The sequence below is a fragment of the Panulirus ornatus genome, chromosome 30, assembly GCF_036320965.1.
Source record: "Panulirus ornatus isolate Po-2019 chromosome 30, ASM3632096v1, whole genome shotgun sequence".
Taxonomy (NCBI): domain Eukaryota; kingdom Metazoa; phylum Arthropoda; class Malacostraca; order Decapoda; family Palinuridae; genus Panulirus; species Panulirus ornatus.
This window is the reverse complement of record NC_092253.1, coordinates 14,296,057-14,309,505: the sequence shown is the minus strand read 5'-3', so window position 1 is coordinate 14,309,505 and position 13,449 is coordinate 14,296,057. Positions and strand designations below refer to the sequence as shown.

The 13,449-nt window shown below is 44.9% G+C and overlaps 1 protein-coding gene across 4 annotated transcripts in view; it reads right to left on the bottom strand.

Annotated features, from left to right (window-relative positions):
- The window catches only part of LOC139758421 (matrix metalloproteinase-2-like), a 78,389-nt gene that overhangs the window by 22,081 nt on the left and 42,859 nt on the right, over nt 1–13,449 (bottom strand). For all 4 annotated transcript variants that reach the window (XM_071679807.1, XM_071679809.1, XM_071679808.1 and 1 more), the window contains exons 3-6: nt 10,819–10,971; nt 9,183–9,307; nt 5,089–5,253; nt 1,662–1,792 (exon numbers count right to left, since the gene is read on the bottom strand). In XM_071679807.1, the coding sequence (XP_071535908.1) occupies nt 1,662–1,792; nt 5,089–5,253; nt 9,183–9,307; nt 10,819–10,971 (574 nt within the window). The remainder of the gene's footprint in view (nt 1–1,661; nt 1,793–5,088; nt 5,254–9,182; nt 9,308–10,818; nt 10,972–13,449) is intronic.

The window sequence follows — 13,449 nt, the reverse complement described above, 5'->3', positions numbered from 1 at the left end:
GATGTGTACACATAATTCCGGATGTGTACATATGACCCAGGATGTGTATATATGACCCCCGGATGTGTACATATGATCCCGGATGTGTACATATGATCCTGGATGTGTACATATGATCCCGGATGTGTACATATGACCCCGGATGTGTTCGTATGTCTACGTACATGACCCCAGACCTGAGACCTCACGTACAGATATGACCCCACACCTGAAGCTTCGTGTACATATATGACCCCAGATTTGACACCTTATATGTATATTCTTGACCCCAGACTTGAAGCTTCAGGTACACATATGACTCCAGACTGGAGAATCATATACACATATGACCCCCAAAAATGATGCCTCACACTCAGTCCTGAAGCCTCACACATATATATGACCCCAGATTTGAAACCTCTCACACACACACACACACACACACACACACACACACACACACACACACACATGTACATATATAACCCCCTACCCCACCCCACCCCACCCCCTTCTCAGTCTAACCTTTGAACTGAACTACCCCGCTCCTTAATATGACCTTTGACCTAAATGTTGACCTGACCCTAAACCTGAACCGCGACTATACCCAACAATCTGACCCCTTAGACACACCTCTAAACCTGAACCTTGACCTGACCCTTGAGTTGCCCCCTGACCTGACCCTTGAGTTGACCCCTGACCTATCCCTTGAGTTACCCCCTGACCTGACCCTTGAGTTGCCCCCTGACCTGACCCTTGAGTTGTCCCCTAACCTGACCCTTAAGTTGCCCCCTGACCTGACCCTTGAGTTGCCCCCTGACCTGACCCTTGAGTTGCCTCCTGACCTGACCCTTAAGTTGCCCCCTGACTTGACCCTTGAGTTGCCCCCTGACCTGACCCTTGAGTTGCCCTTGACCTAACCTTTGAGTTGCCCTTGACCTAACCCTTGAGTTGCCCTTGACCTAACCCTTGAGTTGCCCCCTGACCTAACCCTTACGTTGCCCCCTGACTTTACCCTTGAGTTGCCCACTGACCTGACCCTTGAGTTGCCCCCTGACCTGACCCTTGAATTGCCCCTTGACCTGACCCTTGAGTTGCCCCCTGACCTGACCCTTGAGTTGCCCCCTGACCTGACCCTTGAATTGCCCCCTGACCTAACCCTTGAGTTGCCCCCTGGCCTGACCCTTGAGTTGCCCCCTGACCTGATCCTTGAGTTGCCTCCTGACCTAACCCTTGAGTTGCCCCCTGACTTTACCCTTGAGTTGCCCCCTGACCTAACCCTTGAGTTGCTCCCTGACCTGACCCTTAAGTTGCCCCCTGACCTGACCCTTGAGTTGCCCTCTGACCTGACCCTTGAGTTGCCCCCTGACCTGACCCTTGAGTTGCCCCCTGACCTGACCCTTGAGTTGCCCCCTGACCTAACCCTTGAGTTGCCCCCTGACTTTACCCTTGAGATGCCCCCTGACCTAACCCTTGAGTTCCTCCCTGACCTGACCCTTAAGTTGCCCCCTGACCTAACCCTTGAGTTGCTCCCTGACCTGACCCTTAAGTTGCCCCCTGACCTGACCCTTGAGTTGCCCTCTGACCTGACCCTTGAGTTGCCCCCTGACATGACCCTTGAGTTGCCCCCTGACCTGACCCTTGAGTTGCCCCCTGACCTGACCCTTGAGTTGCCCCCTGACCTGAGTACTCATCCTTGGGCCTTATATTCCACTGTTCGCTCTCGTCGAAGTGGACGTCGCCTCCGTAGTGGCCAAACTCGTACGGGTAGTAGGCGTGGGCCAGGATCCCGCTCGGCCCGTCGAATGCGTACCTGAGGAACACCAAACCAGGATATATATATATATACACGTACACCAGACCAGGATATATATACATGTACATCAGACCAGGATATATATACACGTACACCAGACCAGGATATATATACATGTGAATGTTGGGGTGAAGAGGGTGGTGAGAGTAAGTGAGCTTGGGAAGGAGACTTGTGTGAGGAAGTACTAGGAGAGACTGAGTACAGAATGGAAAAAGGTGAGAACAATGGAAGTAAGGGGAGTGGGAGAGGAATGGGATGTATTTAGGGAATCAGTGATGGATTGCGCAAAAGATGCTTGTGGCATGAGAAGAGTGGGAGGTGGGTTGATTAGAAAGGGTAGTGAGTGGTAGGATGAAGAAGTAAGCTTATTAGTGAAAGAGAAGAGAGAGGCATTAGGACGATTTTTGCAGGGAAAAAATGCAATTGAGTGGGAGATGTATAAAAGAAAGAGACAGGAGGTCAAGAGAAAGGTGCAAGAGGTGAAAAAGAGGGCAAATGAGAGTTGGGGTGAGAGAGTATCATTAAATTTTAGGGAGAATAAAAAGATGTTCTGGAAGGAGGTAAATAAAGTGGGTAAGACAAGGGAGCAAATGGAAACTTCAGTGAAGGGCGCAAATGGGGAGGTGATAACAAGTAGTGGTGATGTGAGAAGGAGATGGAGTGAGTATTTTGAAGGTTTGTTGAATGTGTTTGATGATAGAGTGGCAGATATAGGGTGTTTTGGTCGAGGTGGTGTGCAAAGTCAGAGGGTTAGGGAAAATGATTTGGTAAACAGAGAAGAGGTAGTAAAAGCTTTGCGGAAGATGAAAGCCGGCAAGGCAGCAGGTTTGGATGGTATTGCAGTGGAATTTATTAAAAAAGGGGGTGACTGTATTGTTGACTGGTTGGTAAGGTTATTTAATGTATGTATGACTCATGGTGAGGTGCCTGAGGATTGGCGGAATGCTTGCATAGTGCAATTGTACAAAGGCAAGGGGGATAAGAGTGAGTGCTCAAATTACAGAGGTATAAGTTTGTTGAGTATTCCTGGTAAATTATATGGGAGGGTATTGATTGAGAGGGTGAAGGCATGTACAGAGCATCAGATTGGGGAAGAGCAGTGTGGTTTCAGAAGTGGTAGAGGATGTGTGGATCAGGTGTTTGCTTTGAAGAATGTATGTGAGAAATACTTAGAAAAGCAAATGGATTTGTATGTAGCATTTATGGATCTGGAGACGACATATGATAGAGTTGATAGAGATGCTCTGTGGAAGGTATTAAGAATATATGGTGTGGGAGGAAAGTTGTTAGAAGCAGTGAAAAGTTTTTATCGAGGATGTAAGGCATGTGTACGTGTAGGAAGAGAGGAAAGTGATTGGTTCTCAGTGAATGTAGGTTTGCGGCAGGGGTGTGTGATGTCTCCATGGTTGTTTAATTTGTTTATGGATGGGGTTCTTAGGGAGGTGAATGCAAGAGTTTTGGAAAGAGGGGCAAGTATGAAGTATGTTGTGGATGAGAGAGCTTGGGAAGTGAGTTAGTTGTTGTTCGCTGATGATACACCGCTGGTGGCTGATTCATGTGAGAAACTGCAGAAGCTGGTGACTGAGTTTGGTAAAGTGTGTGAAAGAAGAAAGTTAAGAGTAAATGTGAATAAGAGCAAGGTTATTAGGTACAGTAGGGTTGAGGGTCAAGTCAATTGGGAAGTAAGTTTGAATGGAGCAAAACTGGAGGAAGTAAAGTGTTTTAGATATCTGGGAGTGGATCTGGCAGCGGATGGAACCATGGAAGCGAAAGTGGATCATAGGGTGGGGGAGGGGGCAAAAATCCTGGGAGCCTTGAAGAATGTGTGGAAGTCGAGAACATTATCTCGGAAAGCAAAAATGGGTATGTTTGAAGGAATAGTGGTTCCAACAATGTTGTATGGTTGCGAGGCGTGGGCTATGGATAGAGTTGTGAGCAGGAGGGTGGATGTGCTAGAAATGAGATGTTTGAGGACAATGTGTGGTGTGAGGTGGTTTGATCGAGTAAGTAACGTAAGGGTAAGAGAGATGTGTGGAAATAAAAAGAGCGTGGTTGAGAGAGCAGAAGAGGGTGTTTTGAAATGGTTTGGGCACATGGAGAGAATGAGTGAGGAAAGACTGACCAAGAGGATATATGTGTCGGAGGTGGAGGGAACGAGGAGAAGTGGGAGACCAAATTGGAGGTGGAAAGATGGAGTGAAAAAGATTTTGTGTGATCGGGGCCTGAACATGCAGGAGGGTGAAAGGAGGGCAAGGAATAGAGTGAATTGGATCGATGTGGTATACCGGGGTTGACGTGCTGTCAGTGGATGAAATCAGGGCATGTGAAGCGTCTGGGGTAAACCATGGAAAGCTGTGTAGGTATGTATATTTGCGTGTGTGGACGTGTATGTATATACATGTGTATGGGGTTGGGTTGGGCCATTTCTTTCGTCTGTTTCCTTGCGCTACCTCGCAAACGCGGGAGACAGCGACAAAGAAAAGAAAAAAAAAATCAGGCCAGGATATATATACATGTACACCAGACCAGGATATATATACACGTCACTGCAACATATACGAGTCTCTCTCTTTATGTAACTAGTGTGTGCATCTGTAGAAGAAGCAGAATTAGTTGTAATACTAATGTAGTAATAGTAGTAGTTGTAGTTATAGTAATGTAGTTGTAGTAGTAGTAGTAGTAGTAGTAGTAGTAGTAGTAGTAGTAGTAGTAGTAGTAGTAGTAGTAGTAGTAGTAGTAGTAGTAGTAGAAGTAGTAGTAGTATTGACATTTACCCACTTATCAACAGTTTACTGAATCAAACGTAGGCAAATGTAGGCAAAGGTTGAAGATGCAAATATATATTTAACTTAAATACTGTGTGTGTATGGTGTGTGTGTGTGTGTGTGTGTGTGTGTGTGTGTGTGTGTGTGTGGTCATTACATGCACCTTCACATACCCATAAAAACACCGGCGCTGTCATATTTATCATACCTGAGTGTGTATGTTCATACTACCTCAGACACTCATCTTCGGCACCGGAACATACATTTTTTGGTGTATATTAGTACAAATTCACACGCGTGTGTATGCAAATATACCACTTCCCTTCCTAAGGGAATAAGTATAGCTACCCTTTATATACTGATGCACCAATTGAATAGAAATCAGCCTTTGTATCCTTACTTATCTCTACATCTATCTATATCTTCACCCACACTTCCCCTTTCCCCGTACGCGATCCTCAGCCTGCGTACAGCGATGCGGTCACCACCTGTGTGCGTACTATACCCATGTACAGAGACGGCACTCACCCGTCGCCATGATCGTAGCTGGCGAAGTAGATGATGATGTCAGCGTCTGAGGTGTCCACCTCGGTGAACAGGAGGTTGGAGTAAGTACTCCAGGCGTCGAAGGCTCGCCGGAGCTCACGCTGCATGTTCTTCTTGCTCCTCAGCTGTGGCGACCAGTTGGCTACCCTGTAGGTATTTATATACATATATATATTTCTTCTTCTTCTTCTTCATACATATTCGCCATTTCCCGCACTAGCGAGGTCGCGTTAAGAACAGGGGAGTGAGCCTTTGACGGAATGTCCTCACTTGGCCCCCTTCTCTGTCCCTTCTTTTGCAAAATTAAAAACTAGAGGGGAGGATTTCCAGCCCCAGGCTCCCTTCCCTTTCAGTCGCCTTCTACGACACGCAGGGAATACGTGGGAAGTATTCTCCCCTGTCCCCAGGGATGATATATATATATATATATATATATATATATATATATATATATATATATATATATATATATATATATATATATATATATATATATATTTATTTATTTATTTATTTTATTTATTTTGCTTTGTCGCTGTCTCCCGAGTTAGCGAGGTAGCGCAAGGAAACAGACGAAAGAATGGCCCAACCCACCCCATACACATGTATATACATACACGTCCACACACGCAAATATACATACCTATACATCTCAATGTACACACATATATATATATATATATATATATACACACACACAGACATATACATATATACACATGTATATAATTCGTATTTTCTGCCTTTATTTATTCCCATCGCCACCTCGCCACACATGGAAAAACAACCCCCTCCCCCCTCATGTGTGTGAGGTAGCGCTAGGAAAAGACAACAAAGGCCACATTCGTTCACACTCAGTCTCTAGCTGTCATGTGATAATGCACCGAAACCACAGCTCCCTTTCCACATCCAGGCCCCACAGAACTTTCCATGGTTTACCCCAGACGCTTCACATGCCCTGGTTCAATCCATTGACAGCACGTCAACCCCGGTATACCACATCGTTCCAATTCACTCTATTCCTTGCACGCCTTTCACCCTCCTGCATGTTCAGACCCCGATCACTCAAAATCTTTTTCACTCCATCTTTCCACCTCCAATTTGGTCTCCCACTTCTCCTCGTTCCCTCCACCTCCGACACATATATCCTCTTTATCAATCTTTCCTCATTCATTCTCTCCATGTGACCAAACCATTTCAAAACACCCTCTTCTGCTCTCTCAACCACACTCTTTTTTATTTCCACACATCTCTCTTACCCTTACATTACTTACTCGATCAAACCACCTCACAGCACATATTGTCCTCAAACATCTCATTTCCAGCAAATCCACCCTCCTGCGCACAACTCTATCCATAGCCCACGCCTCGCAACCATACAACATTGTTGGAACCACTATTCCTTCAAACATACCCATTTTTGCTCTCCGAGATAATGTTCCCGACTTCCACACATTCTTCAAGGCTCCCAGAATTTTCGCCCCCTCCCCCACCTTATGATTCACTTCTGCTTCCATGGTTCCATCCGCTGCCAGATCCACTCCCAGATATCTAAAACACTTTACTTCCTCCAGTTTTTCTCCATTCAAACTCACCTCCCAATTGACTTGACCCTCAACCCTACTGTACCTAATAACCTTGTTCTTATTCACATTTACTCTTAACTTTCTTCTTTCACACACCTTTACAAACTCAGTCACCAGCTTCTGCAGTTTCTCACATGAATCAGCCACCAGCGCTGTATCATCAGCGAACAACATCTGACTCACTTCCCAAGCTCTCTCATCCACAACAGACTTCATACTTGCCCCTCTTTCCAAAACTCTTGCATTCACCTCCCTAACAACCCCATCCATAAACAAATTAAACAACCATGGAGACATCACACACCCCTGCCGCAAACCTATATTCACTGAGAACCAATCACTTTCCTCTCTTCCTACACGTACACATGCCTTACATCCGCGATAAAAACTTTTCACTGCTTCTAACAATTTGCCTCCCACACCATATATTCTTAATACCTTCCACAGAGCATCTCTATCAACTCTATCATATGCCTTCTCCAGATCCATAAATGCTACATACAAATCCATTTGCTTTTCTAAGTATTTCTCACATACATTCTTCAAAGCAAACACCTGATCCACACATCCTCTACCAATTCTGAAACCACACTGCGCTTCCCCAGTCTGATGCTCTGTACATGCCTTCACCCTCTCAATCAATACACTCCCATATAATTTACCAGGAATACTCAACTTATACCTCTGTAATTTGAGCACTCACTCTTATCCCCTTTGCCTTTGTACAATGGCACTATGCAAGCATTCCGCCAATCCTCAAGCACCTCACCATGAATCATACATACATTAAATAACCTTACCAACCAGTCAACAATACAGTCACCCCCTTTCTTCATAAATTCCACTGCAATACCATCCAAACCTGCTGCCTTGCCGGCTTTCATCTTCCGCAACGCTTTTACTACCTCTTCTCTGTTTACCAAATCATTTTCCCTAACCCTCTCACTTTGCACACCACCTCGACCAAAACACCCTATATCTGCCACTCTATCATCAAACACATTGGGTAAAAGCTGATATGGGTAAAACTGAAAGTTGATGGAGAGAGATGGGTGATTATTGGTGCATATGCGCCTGGGCGTGAGAAGAAAGATCATGAGAGGCAAGTGTTTTGTTAGCAGCTGAATGAGTGTGTTAGTGGTTTTGATGCACAAGACCGGGTTATAGTGATGGGTGATTTGAGTGCAAAGGTGAGTAATGTGGCAGTTGAGGGAATAATTGGTATACATGGGGTGTTCAGTGTTTTAAATGGAAATGGTGAAGAGCTGGTAGATTTATGTGCTGAAAAAGGACTGGTGATTGGGAATACCTGGTTTAAAAAGCGAGATATACATACGTATACGTATGTAAGTAGGAGAGATAGCCAGAGAGCGTTACTGGATTACGTGTTTATTGATAGGCGCGCGAAAGAGAGACTTTTGGATGTTAAGGTGCTGAGAGGTGCAACTGGAGGGATGTCTGATCATTATCTGGTGGAGGCTAAGGTGAAGATTTGTAGGGGTTTTCAGAAAAGAAGAGAGAATGTTGGGGTGAAGAGAGTGGTGAGAGTAAGTGAGCTGGAAAGGAGACTTGTGTGAGGAAGTACCAGGAGAGACTGAGTACAGAATGGAAAAAAGTGAGAACAAAGGAGGTAAGGGGATTAGGGGAGGAATGGGATGTATTTAGGGAAGCAGTGATGGCTTGCGCAAAAGATGCTTGTGGCATGAGAAGCGTGGGAGGTGGGTTGATTAGGTGGGTTGATTAGAAAGGGTAGTGAGTGGTGGGATGAAGAAGTAAGATTATTAGTCAAAGAGAAGAGAGAGGCATTTGGACGATTTTTGCAGGAAAAAATGCAAATGAGTGGGAGATGTATAAAAGAAAGAGGCAGGAGTTCAAGAGAAAAGTGCAAGAGGTGAAAAAGAGGGCAAATGAGAGTTGGGGTGAGAAAGTATCATTAAATTTTAGGGAGAATAAAAAGACGTTTTGGAAGGAAGTAAATAAAGTGCGTAAGACAAGGGAGCAAATGGGAACTTCAGTGAAGGGGGCTAATGGGGAGGTGAAAACAAGTAGTGGTGATGTGAGAAGGAGATGGAGTGAGTATTTTGAATATATATATATATATATATATATATATATATATATATATATATATATATATATATATATATATATATATATATATAAATATACATATGTGTCATCATGTCCATATTATGCTTTTGTCTTTCCACATGTTCAACTTTCCTTCTCTACACACAGATAGGGATACCTAAACACCTGTTCAAACCCCTCTCCACTGACCAGGTGTTTGTATGCACCTGTTTAACCCCTCTCTACTGAGACAGGTGTTTGTATGTACATGCTCATCCCCTCTCTACTAAGACAGATGATTGCATGCACCTGTTTAATCCCTCCATAGTGAGACAGGTGGCTGTATGCATCTGTTCAACCCTTCTCTACAGAGACAGGTGTTTGTATGCACCTGTTCAACCCCTGTTCATCAGTACTCACAGGTATGTAAGCCGTCTCTTCTTCCATCCCTCTCCACCCACGATGTAGCGCTTGCGTCGGATGTGTTGAGTGTGGAACTCCTCTGGGTCCAGATCTGGCAGGCCACAGCGGGGCGTCTGCATGAGCTGCTCACCCACGCCACACACACACCAGCAACAACCACAGAAATAATGATTACATCAGCATATACAACTCAACTTATGGAATGTTGCTAAGGAATGGGCACTGGGCAGTCATTAAGAAAACTCAATATATATCTTATGCAAATCATGGAATGGGATGTAAGACTATAGCAGGGATAATGAACAGGAAAAAAAGGAAGAAATTAGTTTGTAAATCAATCTCGAGTTATGATAGATAAAGTAAGGAGGCATACGCCGACGTAGCGCGTTGCGGCCTCGCTGAACGTGCCTTCGCGAGCACATTGTTCGAGTCCTGGTGTGGTGGACTCACATGACCTGCAACGTTTGTGGAGGTGTGTGGCTCCCCCTCGCCTGGGTCTGGGTCACACGGTCATCCCCTTCACGAAGATGAGTCAGGTCTGACACCAACCAACCTGTCTGGGTCGTGTCAGATGCGACACAACCCTTCGTCGTATACAAGGGTCGTACCCTCATGCTCAAGGCTCGTTCCGTCGTGCTTTTGGGTTGCGCAGTCGTGTTCAAGGGTCGTACCGTCGTCTAATGGGTCGTACCGTTGTGCTCATCCAGCCAAACTTTCTCCTGAGGTCACCAGCACTGGTAGCCATCCGACCAGAGTACCTGGACCACAAACCACACCCAAGCCGACCATCGCTGTCTCCCTCTCTCTGAAAGCAGCGTGTCCAGGACTTCGACCTGCACACTGTCCACTAACACCCAGGTCCTCGCTACGCACCTGGACAGTGTTTACTAACACCCAGGTCCTCCCTGCACACCTGGACAGTGTTTACTAACACCCAGGTCCTTCGCTACACACCTGGACAGTGTTTACCAACACCCAGGTCCTCGCCACACACCTGGACAGTGTTTACTAACACCCAGGTCCTCGCTACACACCTGGACAGTGTTTACTAACACCAAGGTCTTCGCCACACACCTGGACAGTGTTTACTAACACCAAGGTCCTCGCCACACACCTGGACAGTGTTTACCAACACCCAGGTCCTCGCCACACACCTGGACAGTGTTCACTAACCCGCAGTCAATCCCCCAAAAACAGGTGAGGTTTTGATGATGTCCGCCATAGCTCCTCCCTCTCGCAGAAGGTCCTGGAAATGTGAGGCAGGGATTGCCTCCTGCCTCCCTCACGCTCCTCCAGTGCTGTGTCATCAGACCACAACATCACTCCCCTCCCGCACGCTATACATATCTTCCGTTGTCTTGACCCAACAATACAGTACTGTCTTGACCTTCCTGCACAGCATCATTGTCCAGACCTTACTGTGCCTTACTGACGAAGACATTGCCCTGACCTTCCTGTACCAGATGCCACACCAAAGCTAGAGTCATAACACGGATATAAATTCCTTCAGTGTTGGGATTCACGTAATATAATATTCTGTGATGTCATCTCTCTCTCTCTCTCTCTCTCTCTCTCTCTCTCTCTCTCTCTCTCTCTCTCTCTCTCTCTCTCTCTCTCTCTCTCTCTCTCTCACCTCTATGGTAGCGTTGTCAATGACGCCCGTCTGTGGGATGTTTCCGAACTTCTGCATCCGCTTGATGGCCTCTTCCAGCGACTGGGAGGTGAAGAGCAGATCAACGTCCTTGTCTCCCTTAGGAACGTAGCCAAACTGCTGCATGAACTTCACCTGCAGACGTTACAGTGGATGATGAGGGTCGTGATATGAGTTTACATGAGTTTACATGAGAAGGACAGACAACAGGAGGCCTGACTGCCCAACGACTGGGCTGTCTGAAAAATAAAATCAAAAAAAAAAAAAAAAGACATGGAAGGACGTGGAAGAAAAGAAGTACAAATAGTAAAATCATTGTTATGATCATGGAGGAACATCCGCTTACATAGATTATAGTCAAGAAGAAAACAGAGAATCGATGATAGACTTATAGATATATTGATATAGAATGTTAACGAAATATCCAACTAGGATTACAGAGAGTTCAAGTAACCCAGCAACTTGAACCTGATCCTAATTCAAGTCTTTGTCCTGGGAGTTTTCTCGCCTTAGAACACATTCATGTGACGAACAAACACAGCTAGTGTCGTGCATTATAGATAATTTGGTGCATAACTCAAATAATTTACCATGGTCTCATGACACTGGGTTCATTATGTAGACGTTGTTTCTGTTAATATTGCTTGGTTTCCTGACCTTTGACCCGATGCTTAAGGTTCAACTCAAAGGCCGTAAGTTTACTAAGGCAGCGACGTTAAATATCATGAAAATGAGTTCATAATTCTAAGCAGTAATCTTAATGTTTAAATGTATTTACTTGCAGGCTTATACAAAGATGGTTCGTGTGTTGCACTCCGGTATGGCAGTACTGACATTAATCTAAGTTTGTTTACATTTTCCTGACTCTGACGTCACCAAGGAGTGTGTACGTGCGGCTGGCAGAGCGTACACATTATCTAATATATACTCCATAAATATTCTGTGGCGATTACAAACAGTTTTCAATGCAATAGTCATTGTTTTTTCGAGTTCAGTGTCCCATGATGCACCGGGTACTGAACTACATAAGAGGGGTGTCGAGGCTTACTTTGCGTTGTGTTTCTTTTAAAATGATGGCGGCAAATCGAGCAATATTACCAGAGCAACGCAAGACTCGTAACAGAAAACGGACTTCTGAGCGGGGACAATGGCATTCTCAGTGACTACGTTTATGAGTACTATATTGAGAAGATTAATCACATTTATCATTGGTTGTATTCATACTGTAGGCCCTATGCCGAACAATGCATCATCATCCATAGGTTGCTGTACTATGGTAAACTGAACTTATTATAGTAGTCATTTGTTTTCATAAGTCTAACCTTTTTGGTGATGTATTTCTCTGGGTTCCAAACTCACTATCGCTCCTGAAAACATTGGCAGTGCTGCACGAGTCGTCGATATGGAACTGAAGAGAGTATGAAGTAAAGAGAGAGTGGTAGTGTACGTGAGGTGATACTGTGTGAGCGGCACATCTTGTAAACGTCAGTCTGTGCAAAAGTCGGTTATTTACCTTCCACTGTGTCAGTCTTGTGTAAACTCCGTAGAAAAATCTTGCGTCAACATTTTGTAAATCTAATTCAGTATCTAAGGTAGGTGTCTGGTAATCCTCTCAGACAAGGTCCATGAACCATTTCGCGTTCAAAACTGAGTTACACAGTGTTTAGAATTGTGTAGATGTTTATACAACATCAGATTGTGTGGAAAGGTGAGGGACATACTTCATTATACTAAAAGAAAATCAATCAAGGATTCTAAGACTTCAGATCAAACTTGTCATCTTTTCAGATGGAATTCAAATACCAGACATATGACACTACTATTATACCTATATTATCAAGATTCGTATCTACAAATGAGTTAGTTACCGCAAATCATACGTTCATACAGACGTCCTCGTAAATGCACTTACACATTCAGGGGCAAACCCATGTGTCAAGACTGACATTACAGACAACAGTGTGTCACTGATAAGACACCATGCCAACCTTGTTACGTGGATAATCTTAACACACCATCAAACATTCACACACGGGCCTTTGAGATGTAATGGATAGCAATCCTGACCATTACTCAGTACGAGGCTGCCTGGGGTATGGCCCGCATGAGTTCGAATCCTCAACGCGACGGATGGCCCACAGCTAAACACAGCTGTTCATCCTCTTCTAGTGGCTGGTCGATAAATAGGTACGTGGCTGAGGATGGGATGTTTGTGTGAGGATGCATACGTAGAAGTGAAGACACGGAACATAAAACATAGTTAAGAGACAAGGAAACACGAAACATGAGAGTAAAACACACACACACACACACACACACACACACACACACACAACATGACCCAGCTGCGCTACATAAAGCCGCACATCTGGTAAGCATCAGGATTTTGTCATTGCGCTAAAATTCGTCGTTCGTTATAAAACGCCCTCGAAGCCTAGCTTAGCCTAGTCTAGCTTAGCTTAGGGCGTTATAGTGTGCCGGTTAGATGCCGAAAACTTAAACGAGTATCCTCCAGTGGCAGCATCCTTGAGTACAGTAACCTGAACGCATTCTAAAATATCCGCTAAAAAAAAGGAAGTCATATGCAGTCAGGGCGGTCCTGCCGTCGGCCAT